The sequence below is a fragment of the Podarcis raffonei genome, chromosome 7 (assembly GCF_027172205.1).
Source record: "Podarcis raffonei isolate rPodRaf1 chromosome 7, rPodRaf1.pri, whole genome shotgun sequence".
In the NCBI taxonomy this organism is placed as follows: Eukaryota; Metazoa; Chordata; class Lepidosauria; order Squamata; family Lacertidae; genus Podarcis; species Podarcis raffonei.
In genome coordinates, this window is record NC_070608.1 from 81,025,249 (window position 1) to 81,038,748 (window position 13,500).

The following is a 13,500-nucleotide window of genomic DNA, read 5'->3' on the forward strand; positions in this document are numbered from 1 at the left end:
GGTTGCCACCATAATGTCTTTAAAGACATTAAGAGACATCTACAACACAGACATAAACTGCTTTCATAGTTATTTTCTTTCTCCAGGGAACCCTGGGAACTGTGTCTGCTCATGCATGTGGAACAACTTACTATTTTTATTTTTTATTTTAACAGAATTGTGTTATTGTCATCAAACTAAAATGACAAGGAAGTCATTTATTTACTTGCAATAGCAAAGTTCCATGTAACAATAAAGTTTTTTTTTAAAAAAAGCATGTAGACTGGTAAAAAAATTAATGAACCATAAATTTTCACTAAAGGTGAAAATATGCAATATAGAACATATGCATTGCATCCCTGTTATGCATCTTTCTGCTTAATAGTATGGAAAAGACCTTTGCTTGAGATATTGGGAGCCACTACCACTCACAGTGTAGTATATATGGCAGCTAAGATTTTCTTTTTTTTTTTTAATAAAATTTTTATTAGTTTTTTAACATATAATATAAGACAATACAAACAACAAACACTGACATACAAACACATAAACATGTATAATTTCATAAAAATTTTTCATAAACCCAATTTCAACGACTTCCCCATGCCTCCCTTTTCTGCATTCTTATTTTAAATTTTTCCAGCAACCCCTGGTCTTAATTACTTATTAGTTCCTTTCTTTAACCCTTTTCTTTCCTCATATCCAATCCTTTATCGCTGCAAATCTGCTATGCTTTACCCAAAACATTTTAACACTCAGGCAGCTAAGATTTTCTTTCATTTTCAAAAATAGAAACTTATTTTAAAATGTGCAAACTCTATAGCTTTCTCTTGTCCTAAATATAAAGCATAATATGTATGACTGAAATGACATGAATCAAGCTGTTGAGAAACAGTTATAAACATGCATATTAATGCATATTTTTGTTTCTAGAAAACAAAGGTTGTGTATATTTCTGTTTTCTGTATCATACTTTTAACCTCAGCATTGTGCTTGTCTATTGCTTAGCTGTCAACTTTTCCCTTTTCTTGTGTGGAATCCTATTCGGAATCAGGGAATTTCCCTTAAAAAATGGGAAACGTTCACAGCTATGGTCTATTGCAACATGTCCTATCTTAATTATTCAGGCCTTAGTTGTAAGCATTCTTTAAATTGGGCCGGATTATTGGAATTTAACCCCCCCTTTGTTGTAAATCTCGTATTAGAGAATAATACAAATCAAATATGTGGTGTATAGCTTTAAAGAGTTAGTGGCATACAGTGATAATATGTTCTTCATATGACCCAAAGTAAATCTTTCTAAAATAATGTAATGCCTCAAAGTTTGTTTTAGAAGATACAATAGCATTTAGTCATTAATAGGGTGTGAAATATGAAAGTGTTGAGATATTATATTCAAGAGTTGGCCTCTTGGCTTGAAAAATTGCCATTTGTCAATGTAATGTGCAGTGCAATCTTATTCATGTTTACTTTGAAGTAAGTTTGCCAGTACTCAGTGGGGCTTACCCTCAGGTAAGTGCGTTACAGTCTTGCAGCATGATCTGTCTGACAATAACACATTGAACTTGGCCCGGTTAGAAACAGCAACAACCACAGATCCCTGAGCCAGAGGTGTTATGTGTTGACAGGGTCAGTGAGAGTTTACAGTGCATTCCAGGAAACATGCAAAACACTTGAAAAAGCAGACTTTACTCAGGTTTTCTGGAAACCAAGCTCAAAATAAGGTGACTTGGTTTTAAGAGTCATAGCTCAGTTATAGCTTAATCCTAACCCTGTCTGATCAGAAGCAAGTCCTATTGAATTCAATAGGTGTGTCAGGGTAGAACTGTAGCCTTAGCCTCTTTAATCTAACTTTCTATATAATACAAGCTGACCAACTTTTCCTTTTCCTTTTTTACACTGAGGGACACATTCAGCCTTAGTCAACCTTCTGGGGGCCACACAAAGTCTAGGTGAGAAATAAAAATTTGATTGTGGGGCCCAGAGTTAGCCACCTCTGATATAATACCAAGTACATTCAACTTCTTGCAGTTCTAGAGTTCAGTCCCTCAACTGAGCTAATGCTGTCGAATTTACTAGAGCGGACGGTCTCAAATTTCTTTCCCTTATGGACTACTTGGAAATTTCTTAGGGTCTTGGAAGACCACTTAATGGTTTTTCTGCCCGTTGTAGCAATTGAAAGGAACTGTGCTAGATGCTGTGTGGCTTTTAGCTACATTTGCATTGCTTCTTTTATTTTTTATATGTTGTGTTTTATTACATTTTTATTATAATAGAACAAAATGCAAAAGGAAGGGGGGAAATGCAGCCTCTGGACTAGAGCTTTTTAGCCAATATGAGAAAGAGAGAGAGAGAGAGAGAGAGAGAGAGAGAGAGAGAGAGAGAGAGAGACCGACCATGTTTAAGTTTCATTGAATGCAGCGGGTCTTGATTGCGCAGTTAAATGATGAAGTCTCATTGATTTCAGTGTTATTAGACAACTGGATGGATTACTGCAATAATCAAGAAAATGAAAGTCTAAGAAATAATAAATTATGTTGGACGTATTAAAATGGAAGTCAAACGATTTATTTCTCTTTTGTCTCTTGCTGCTTCTGTTCTTTTAAAACCTAACCTCTCACTGCTTCAAAAAGGGAAAAAAAACAAAACCCTCAGAATTTAGTGTCCCAATGTTTTCAGTTGAAGGCATAATGCAAGTTAGATGCTGTCAAGTTGTTCGCATCTATTTGTTTTCTTTTTTAATTAGTCTAGTCTAATCAAGTCAAGCTTTGTGTTGCGGCCATACTGGCATGTTTTCTTTCCTGGACAAGGAGAGGCAGACTCCCGTTTTGTATGTTCATTTGCCACTTTCACCTTGCATGCAGTCTATATATACCATATTTTTCGCTCTATAAGACGCACCAGACCACAAGACTGTTTTTGGAGGAGGAAAACAAGAAAAAAAATAAAATCTGAATCTCAGAAGCCAGAACAGCAAGAGGGATCGCTGCGCAGTGAAAGCAGCAATCCCTCTTACTGTTCTGGCTTCTGGGATAGCTGCGCAGCCTGCATTCGCTCCATAAGACGCACACACATTTCCCCTTACTTTTTAGGAGGGAAAAAGTGAGTCTTATAGAGCAAAAAATACGGTATATTAAAAAGAGCAGCAACCGAATTACTTATTTCAGGTAGGTAGCCGTGTTGGTCTGATGCAGTAGAAATATATAATATATATATATATAAAATAGTCCAGTAGCACCTTAGAGACCAACTAAGTTTGTTCTTGGTATGAGCTTTCGTGTGCATGCACACTTGTTCAGATGCACTGAAACAGAAGGCCCCAGACCTTCATATATAGTGAGAGGGTGGGGAGGGGTATTACTCAGAAGGGTGGTGGGAATGGGTAGTTGGCTGATAGGTGTGGTAAACCTGTTGATGACTGCAATTGGTCTTAACAGGAAAAAGCAAGGGATGAGATGGTGAAAAATAGCTTTATCCTGTATAATGAGATAAGAATTCAATGTCTCTGTTCAGACCAGGTCTCTCCATGGTTTTAAGTTTGGTAAGGTAAAGGTAAAGGTACCCCTGCCCGTACGGGCCAGTCGTGACCGACTCTGGGGTTGCGCGCCCATCTCACTCAAGAGCCCGGGGGCCAGCGCTGTCCGGAGACACTTCCAGGTCACGTGGCCAGCGTGACGAAGCTGCTCTGGCGAGCCTGCACCAGCGCAGCACACGGAAGCGCCGTTTACCTTCCCGCTATAAAGCAGTACCTATTTATCTACTTGCACTTAAGAGTGCTTTTGAACTGCTAGGTGGGCAGGAGCTGGGACCGAACGACGGGAGCTCACCCCGCCGCGGGGATTCGAACCGCCGACCATACGATCGGCAAGTCCTAGGCGCTGAGGTTTTACCCACAGCGCCACCCGCGTTAAGTTTGGTAATAAGTTGCAATTCAGCAACTTCTCTTTCCAGTCTATTTCTGAAATTCTTTTGTAATACGACAGCTATTTGAGATCTTGTATAGAATGTCTTGGGAGTTTGAAGTGTTCTCCTACTCGTTTCTCAGAGAAACCAGAGAAAAATGAATTTCAGAAATAGACTGGAAAGAGAAGTTGCTGAAGAGAATTACAACTTTCCCCAAGTCTGCTCTGGCAGGTTGGGAGAACACCGCAGAATGGTGCGTGTGGGAAGAGTGGGCCGATCATTCTGTCTGACAAACAGAATGCTTGCACTGATGAAACAATTGTATTAGCGCAATGTTGAATTCCACCCAGAGGTATTATATAGAAAAACATCATGTTATATTGGCACACAGATAAGTACAGAAACATAGCACTCTATGACTTTGTGGGGTCTCCAATCCTGCTTGGTATCACTGACATCGAAAACATACCTTGACACACAGGAAAGGTGCCTCACTCACCCTAATTTACCTCGTTATTTGGCCCAAACATAGAGCCAACATCCCTGTCGGCTGGATACCCTGCTTGTTCGCCACTTGCAGAACTCAAGTCTTGTTTCTGTTTTGTGGACTACATTCCAACTTCCAGGACTGTTTCCTTCCCACAGGGAAGTGGTAGCTTTGAGACACCAATCACCCAAAGCCTTCAATGCACATTTAAGCAAGCAGCTTCTAGTCATCAATGCCCCTTTAAAAAGCCCCATCATTTAACAATTAAGGTAAATAAAAACCAAGAGAATTCTGTGCTATTCAAGAGTGAGTAAGAAAGTGATGGCGATTGCTCTGTATTCTGGTATCCTCCTAAAGATGAGGCCGGAATACCATGGGGCTCTGGTGGTGAATGAATCAGTCTTGACTGCAGACTTCCTGCTTCTTTAGGTACTTTACATTTTTCCTTTTGTCTAAGAAGCTGCTCTTCAAATTCCCTTTTTGGGTGTCTAATTATAGTTTTGCGTTTATGAAGGGTTTTTTCATTACAGCATTCCTGGAGCATGTCTTTGTCTGCGCTGTATGCTTGGCTTCTCTCCAGTGCTTGACATAGAAGTTTCTTTGAACCATTTCTAATTCTTATGTGCCAGCACCCCAGCTTCTTATTCGTTTTGTGTAGATCTCATTGTTCCTTTACAAGCATTGTATTCTACAGAATGTTCCCCATTTTAAAAAAACCTAAACCTTTCCTTTCTGCCTTGCGAGGAGAGTTGCCAGGAGGTGTGGTTCTTTCTTTTGTTTGTTTATGTATTTCCATCCCACTTTTCCTAAAGTCAAAGTGGGTAACAGAATAAAATACAAATGAATTGTTAACCATTTAGGGCTTTACAGGTGAGCACCAGCAATTCTGATTGTGCCCAGAAATGAGGTGGTGTGCATTGAAGCTCTTTATGAACTAGTGAGATATGGCTGATATAAAGGTAAAGATAAAGGGAGCCCTGAGCATTAGGTCCAGTCGTGGCCGACTCTGGGGTTGAGGCACTCATCTCGCTTTATTGGCCAAGGGAGCCGGTGTACAGCTTCCAGGTCATGTGGCCAGCATGACTAAGCCGCTTCTGGCGAACCAGAGCAGCGCACAGAAACGCCGTTTACCTTCCCTCTGGAGTGGTACCTATTTATCTACTTGCACTTTGACGTGCTTTCAAACTGCTAGGTTGGCAGGAGCAGGGACCGAGCAACGGGAGCTCACCCTGTCATGGGGATTCGAACCGGCGACCTTCTGATCGGCAAGTCCTAGGCTCTGTGGTTTAACGCATTGAAGCTCTTTACGAACTAGTGAGATATGGCTGATATAGCCAAAGCCTGTTAGCAACTGGGCAGTTACATTTTGCACTAGGTTAAGTTTCCTGGATATTTTCAAAAGCAGACCCATATTAAACAAAGTACAGTAGTCTAAATCTGGAGGTTACCAGAGCATGAATAATTGTGCCATGGCTAATTCTGTACTGAATCCAGCCAAATCCACTAGGTGTAATATAATCATTTCTGCATAACATGATAGCCCATTTTTAAATGGAAAAGGTTACATCCAGGGAGGGGTGATTGGAAAACATTTTCCAATACTGTTACTTCCCTACTTCAGATATTGACACAAACACATATCCATACACATATTCATGTACATATGTACATACATGTTTACAAATATAGTTATTAAATTATGTAAGATGCCTTGAAACCAGCTCCCTAGTTGACAAGTACAGATATTATAGTTGCAGCTGAAATCAGGGAATTAATATTTTCTTCATCAGAACTTTGCAGTTACCTCATTTACTCCATGGCATGACACTCTTATTTTTTCCTTTTTTTAACCCCTAAAAAAAAACCCTTTGAACTTTGTGGTTCTAAAAACAGTATTTAACTGATGACAACATCTGCAACAGAAACTTACCAGTTCCTGCAAAAATGTTTAAGCTATCCCAACCATCCTTTTGTGTGCAGGAAAAGCTTACCCCCCCCCCCGAAGGACAATTTGAATTGAAGAAATGGCTAATGGAAGGAATGGTTATCCTTTTCCTTGCTGCAAACTACCCAATTGCCTTTCCTCCTGCATGGGTTTCTAGACCTTATTTTTGGATCCAGCTTCATCTTACAGAATTTCAAAGCATTTTACATAAACTCACTTCCTTGACCTCTACTGCAGTTACGATCCATGGACTGTAAACTAGGGAGCTGTTCATGGTGCTGAAGGTAGGCAGTTTTCAAGCAAAGATGTCCTGTTTAAATAATAATAATAATAATAATAATAATAATAATAATAATAATAACTATTTTTATTTATACCCTGTCCTCCCCAGCCAAGGCCAGGCTCAGGGCGGCTAACAAGCAATAATAAAAACAAGTTGAATGAATACAACTTGAAAACAAGATTAAAATACAACATTCAAATATTAAAACATTAAAATATTAAAATGCAGCCTCATCACAGGAGGAGAAAGGAAAAAGGAAAAAGAAAGGGGGGGAGGGAATTAAATTGGCTCCAAGCCAAAGGCCAGGTGGAACAACTGTGTCTTACAGGCTCTTCAGAAAGAAATCAGATCCTGCAGGGCCCTGGTCTCATGAGACAGAGCGTTCTACCAGGCCGGAGCCAGTGTTGAAAAGCTAATCTAACTTCCTTAGGGCCCAGGACCACTAGGGTGTTGCTATTTATGGACCTTGAGGCTCTCCGTGGGGCATACCGGGAGAAGCGGTCCCGTAGGTACGAGGGTCCTAGGCCATTTTCCATCTCTTTCTTCCATATTGCCTGGAACTTTAGAGACAGATCACCATTCTTCCCTTCCCCACCATCATGTAGGAACTACCTCACTGCATGTTAGAATTCCTGAGAAGAGAGCTGGGATTAGATGATTCCCACTGGGTCCCCTTTTCCATGCACGGCAGGGTCAGAGCTACCTGGTTCTCCTCCCCTCCTCTTTCCAACGTGTGCCGGTGTCAGAGCACATCCCCTCCTCCATACGTAGAAAGAGGGAGCCTGCAGGAAGGTCAGGAGGTGTCTTCCTTTTTCTCTCCTTTCAAGAATGTCAGAGCTGGAGCTCCCTAACCCCAGAATACCTCAGTTGTCTGAGTCTTAGGCCATTCTGTTTCAAATATCCAGTCTCATCATGATATCCACTATGCCACACCTAGGTTCTTGCAACTTGTCAAGGGGGGCTTTTTAGACCAGTCATTTTACATTGTCCCTGCTAGGCATCTCTTGTAGATGAAGCACTCCTATAGGGAAAGCACAGCCAATGAATTGACTGGTCACTTCCTGGTTGTTAGCCAGTAGGGATCTGCTTTGAGCTTTTTAAAGGAAAAGCAGGAGAATTAAAAGGGACGCGGGTGGCGCCGTGGGTTAAATCGCAGAGCCTAGGACTTGCCAATCAGAAGGTCGGCAGTTCGAATCCCTGTGATGGGGTGAGCTCCCGTTGCTCGGTCCCTGCTCCTGCCAACCTAGCAGTTCGAAAGCACGTCAAAGTGCAAGTAGATAAATAGGTACCGCTCTGGCGGGAAGGTAAATGGCGTTTCCGTGCGCTGCTCTGGTTCACCAGAAGTGGCTTAGTCATGCTGGCCACATGACCCAGAAGCTGTACGCTGGCTCCCTCGGCCAATAAAGCGAGATGAACGCCGCAACCCCAGAGTCGGCCACGACTGGACCTAATGGTCGGGGGTCCGTTTACCTTTACCTTTTAGGATAATTAAAATAAGGTTTGTGAATTCTTTGTTATTTGTATCTTCCTACTTCATGTGGTTGTGTATGGAGCTTGAGAAATCCCTGAAGCCCTTTAGTGCATTCCTCCTTGCAGAACAGAGTAACGATCATTGTATTGTAGGACTTGGGTGTAGATAATGGATCATGCGGTGTATAGTTTAAGCAGAGACACCATTGTTTGGATCCCCAAATGCCAGCTTATTTTAATTTCAAGAATGGCAGTGAAAGCAAAAGCCGTTTTCACTGTGTTCTGTTTGCTCCACACATTGGAATCATTAATTCTCTGGATTTTTTTTCTATGTGCCTGGTTTACAGGTTGTTCTTTAAATAGAACACTGAACTTCAAAGATGTTAACAGATAAAAAAACTTCAAAGACTCTTTTTGTCAGATAAAAAGAATAACACCAAGCTCATAACTGATCCCTGTACTTAGAACGTCTATGTCTGGCTTTGTGCTGTACTGATACTGATGAACTAAGATTTCTTTTAAAATAAAAATTAGTTAATTCAGTCTCTATACATGTAAAAATATCTTTTGTTGTATCCATTCCCCCCCCCATCTCCCCTTTATGTGATTCTTCCCTCTTGTATGTAATCTTCTGCTGCTGACAGGTTTTGAAAAATCCAGTGCTCCTTCTATATTTCTTGTTGATTCTTTTCCACCTGGGGCACCACTGTATTCTCTGCCACCTTGGGTCTATGCCCAACGACTGTGCCATTCTGTGACACTACTTTGCAATCCTGTTGACGTCAGTGCCTCTCTTTTTGTAATAAAGTAAAAAATCTGATCCAGCATTTCTATTTTTATATCTCAGCTCTTTGCGTATAGACAATAGACAGCGCTTATAGTTCTAGGCCTTTATCATGCACTGTAATTATAGAAAGCCACATGCCCAAAAATACAAATTTGCTTGCTTACAATTTTAGATTCAAAGCACCCTTCCTACTGACATACTTCTTTATTAATCCCAGAAACTATAATCCCTTCCTCTCAGATGTGTATACATTTTTAAAAAGTCATTGTTTTAGATTTCTTTCAATAAAATTGAGGAATCTGGCAGAAAACATTTTTTTCTTTCTTTTTTTAAAGAAAAGAACTTTGCATAGGAATCATTAATGGAGAAAACCTCAGCAAATTTATGATTGTATGAACCATCTGCTCTGTCCAGTTCTCATTCATTATGAATCTCTGATGATCAACATCTGGTGGGATTATGCCCTCCCCCCCCATTCATACATACATCTATATATATATACTCCAGCAACAAAGGATTTATCCAGCAGTACTTACATGCAGCTTTGGTTCACTGGGGAGTCACTGATAATATGATGAAACAAGAAATGTTATTGGAATTGTGGATTTTAGCTTAGAACTAGCAGTATAAACATTAGCTGTTGGAGAAATGCTTTAGCTTTCATATGGAATCATTAGTGTTGTTAATGTAGGCTAATTACTAGCAAGTTATCAACAAGTGAGCCATTTTATCACCATTCATTATACTTATGTAACTTCTATTAGAGCCATGCCCCTTTGGCATGCAGAAATTATGGTCCTGCCAGGCTGGCGTGCGTGCATATATACCGTATGTTTTGCTCTATAAGACTCACTTTTTCCCTCCTAAAAAGTAAGGGGAAATGCGTGTGCGTCTTATAGAGTGAATGCAGGCTGCGCAGCTATCACAGAAGCCAGAACAGCAAGAGGGATTGCTGCTTTCACTGCGCAGCGATCCCTCTTGCTGTTCTGACTTCTGAGATTCAGAATATTTTTTTTCTTGTTTTCCTCCTCCAAAAACTAGGTGCGCCTTGTGGTCTGGTGCGTCTCATAGAACGAAAAATATTATGTATATATATGGCACACAAAACTGCATTAATAATAACTGATAAATAATTTTAATTGAGAAACTACGTAAGCGATAAGGTGGTTAATGACTATCCTGAAGTTAGCAAAACCTGAACACTCTTTGTGGTGACTATCTGGAGCTTTCGTTTGCAAAGAGCGCGTAAGCCTTTAGAACTATTTGGTGTTGGAGGAGAAGCTGCTATTTTTATCTCTCACAATAAGGGACACTTCTCCATCTATGGTAGAATGTCCTATCTCCCACCCAAAGCACACAGACAGAGTCTCTTCCTTGTAAGTGAAAAACGTTCTTCATCAGGCAAGTAACAGGTCAGGCACAGTGCTCAGGAGTCATGATACAGGAGTTCTGGGGAAGAGTAAGAAGTTCAGAAACAGATGGAAGCAATGAAGATGTCCCAAGAAGTTTCACCACCCCTTCCACCAGCTTTTAAAGACAGGGCATGTTCACTTGAGATATACTCTCTTGCCTTTTGGGAATGTCAAGATTGCATGTGTGCTCTCCCATCTGTGAAGGCAGCACCTAGTTGTAGGGGACAAGGCTGCATCCTCCTGTTTTGGCTCTTGTTTAGTCATGGCCATCTTCTGTTCATCTTCCCTTTTCAACTGATCTTCCCAGTCTCCACTGAGGTCTCTGCTCCACAGAAAGGACAGAGGGGAGAGGCGACAACCCACCTCCCCCTTCCAAAGCAGCTGGATTTGGGGGTTGAAGAGGGAGGTGCACCCAGCTCCAACCTAGGTTCCCACCATCTCCCTTCTGTTTCTTTTCCCTCCTTCTCCTCCTCCTCCAGCATCAGAGCCTTCTAACCCAAGCCCAAACCCAACAATACTGTGAGGATCATGAAAACAACTTCCAGGCATCCTTATTTCCCAGGTGTTATAGTGCTTTGATGGGTCACACATTGATTCTGAACACCAGTCACCTGAAAAATAAGCATTCAGAAGTTGTGGTTGCATGAACTAGCATGACTGGCGGAGCAGATTTTTCCATAGCTCAAAATCCTCACAATGGACAAGGGTGTGTTTTGAGGCTGTTTTTCTGTTTTTAGGCTGACTTTCTGGTAGTCGCTTAGAGAGTGGTGTCAGAAAGCTCCCTGTCAGTTTTGTGGGGGTGGCAGTGGCGGCAGGGCCTATCATGAATTTGCCATTGTATGCTAATATCATTTTGTAGCTTTTTGGATCCAGTATGAGTTGGAGACCAGATTTCAGTAGTGATGAATAGAACTGATTCTGCAACAGTGGAAATACTGGAACAGAGCTGTGCACAGATTGTACTATTGTGGGCATGTTAGCTAAGCAGACATTCGCTTGTTTTCCAAGAAGCACTTGACATTGCAGCGGAGGCTGGTATGCCAGGGACCTCTACCCTAGAATGTTTTTAGAATGAAAAAAATATTAGAACTGATACTTTCGTTTATGGCCTCTCACTTCTAGTCTTGTCCTGTCCCTTTTCTTCAAAATATTATTTTGATTCTGTCCAGTTTGTAAAAGCTCTACAGCTGCTCTTTGCTCATTCTGCATTTTGCAAATGCTTCTGTCTCCAATTTTCTTGTCATTGTTTTCAGAACACATAACATCTTTACTGTCTAGCTGGTTGACTGTGGACTTAATTTTCCTTTTGTTCCATAGCTGAGTCTTTGATCCTTTATTGAAGAAATGATGGAAATACTTCTTTTGCATTGCAGCGCATTCCAACAAATTAATTAGCTTTTTCCTGCTGCTGCTTCCCTAGTAATAAAAGTGTGGCATTGCCATACCTTGGACTGTAAGGTGGTTTTGTTTAAGTGGGAACTTTTGGGATACAATATGGTATAAATCTCAGGTGAATATGCCAGTAAGTTTTTTGAAAGGGAGGATTGGTTATTCTGCTGTTGATTGTCAAAGCTCCTGATTGCCCTTCTTGCATGTGGACAGGAAAATAGAGGTTTTATTCACTGCTGTTAAATTGGGAGTCATGTCATGGAATTGGGATCCTGGAGAAAGTGGGTCTCAGAAATTCAATACAGTGGTACCTCAGGTTAAGTACTTAATTCGTTCCAGAGGTCCGTACTTAACCTGAAACTGTTCTTAACCTGAAGCACCACTTTAGCTAACATGGCCTCCTGCTGCTGCCATGCCAGAGCACGATTTCTGTTCTCATCCTGAAGCAACATTCTTAACCCGAAGCACTATTTCTGGGTTAGCGGAGTCTGTAACCTGAAGCGTCTGTAAGCTGAAGTGTATGTAACCTGAGGTACCACTGTATTGATGTTTGGGTGCTAATAATCCCAGAGAAATTTTGTGAATGGCCCCAAACAGCGGTATATTTCACTGTTTCCAGACATCCAAGTGAATACTGATATTATTATTATTAACATTCACTGGCTTACATCTGAGGTTTTTGGACATTCAGATTTTTTTCCTGAGATGGTCAGGGTTCACATGTCAGTATCAACTTCCATCAAATGTCAGCTAACGGGGAGCAAAATGCATTTCTTTCTGCTTTTGTGTTTAAGAGAAGGGACACTACCTACATTTATCTAAACATGGTGCGTGTGAGATTGTATAATGAAATTTCTGAACAATACAAATTATTTCTTCTGTTGTGATTCTGTGCTTTTATAAAATAAATAAATACATTCACCGTTTTGAGTAGCAAGGCTTGAACTGCACCATTACAAGTAGTTTATACTTTCTTTGACTTCCAGTTTATTTTATTATTGTTGCTAATTTAAAAAGAATGCATCTGTGTATTCAGTGAGAAGATTGCTCATGGTGCTATACATGCCTACAACAGAAAAGGAAGTATTGGCATCCGTTTGGATGTATTAGAAAATGTGAGGAAACCTTAGAAAGAATGTTCACATTGTAAGATCCAGCTTCATGTTGCATTTCAGGGGTTCAAGAATTGTGTTTAGGTTTTAGGAGTCAATCAGGGTCTTGCAGATTGAAGAGGAGCTGCTGTCTTGTATGGACTGGCTTGTCTGTAACAGCATAGCATGTTATTTTCAGTGTAGCAGATATTACAGTCTCAAAGCTGGAATGCTTGTCAGGAAATCCCCACTCCCACACTCCATATGATTTAATATAACACCTGTACGGAAGGGTGACTAACTTGGCATCTGTTTGAATCATGCTATGGTGTTGCGAGACAGTGGCATTTTCAGTGGTGTGGGTACCAATTAATTCATTTTTGCCTTTTTCCCCAACCTGCAACAGGTACGGAATGATCTGACTGGTGTCCTGTATGGGGAAGATATTGAAATCTCAGACACAGAGAGTTTCTCTAATGATCCCTGCACAAGTGTCAAAAAACTCAAGGTGGGTGCAGCTATTGAAGCAAACTGGGCAGTAGAAAAGAAAATAATCATTGGCAATAGAATTGGCATTTTGCTGATAAATTATCCATGCAGTGCTGTTTGTAATAAAGAAGTAAATCGTATTGTATAGGATGCTGTGTTGTAATGGTGCAATAATTAATATTGGAGGTAATATAATACTGGATGTGTTAAAAGCAGTTGTGGCTCATTTTAAAATGCACTAGCAGAGTCAGATGGAGCAAAGTAG

At 40.7% G+C, this 13,500-nt stretch overlaps 1 protein-coding gene across 2 annotated transcripts in view; it reads left to right on the forward strand.

Annotated features, from left to right (window-relative positions):
* The window catches only part of GABBR2 (gamma-aminobutyric acid type B receptor subunit 2), a 300,773-nt gene that overhangs the window by 91,123 nt on the left and 196,150 nt on the right, over positions 1-13,500 (forward strand). For both annotated transcript variants that reach the window (XM_053397182.1, XM_053397183.1), the window contains exon 4: positions 13,153-13,254. In XM_053397182.1, the coding sequence (XP_053253157.1) occupies positions 13,153-13,254 (102 nt within the window). The remainder of the gene's footprint in view (positions 1-13,152; positions 13,255-13,500) is intronic.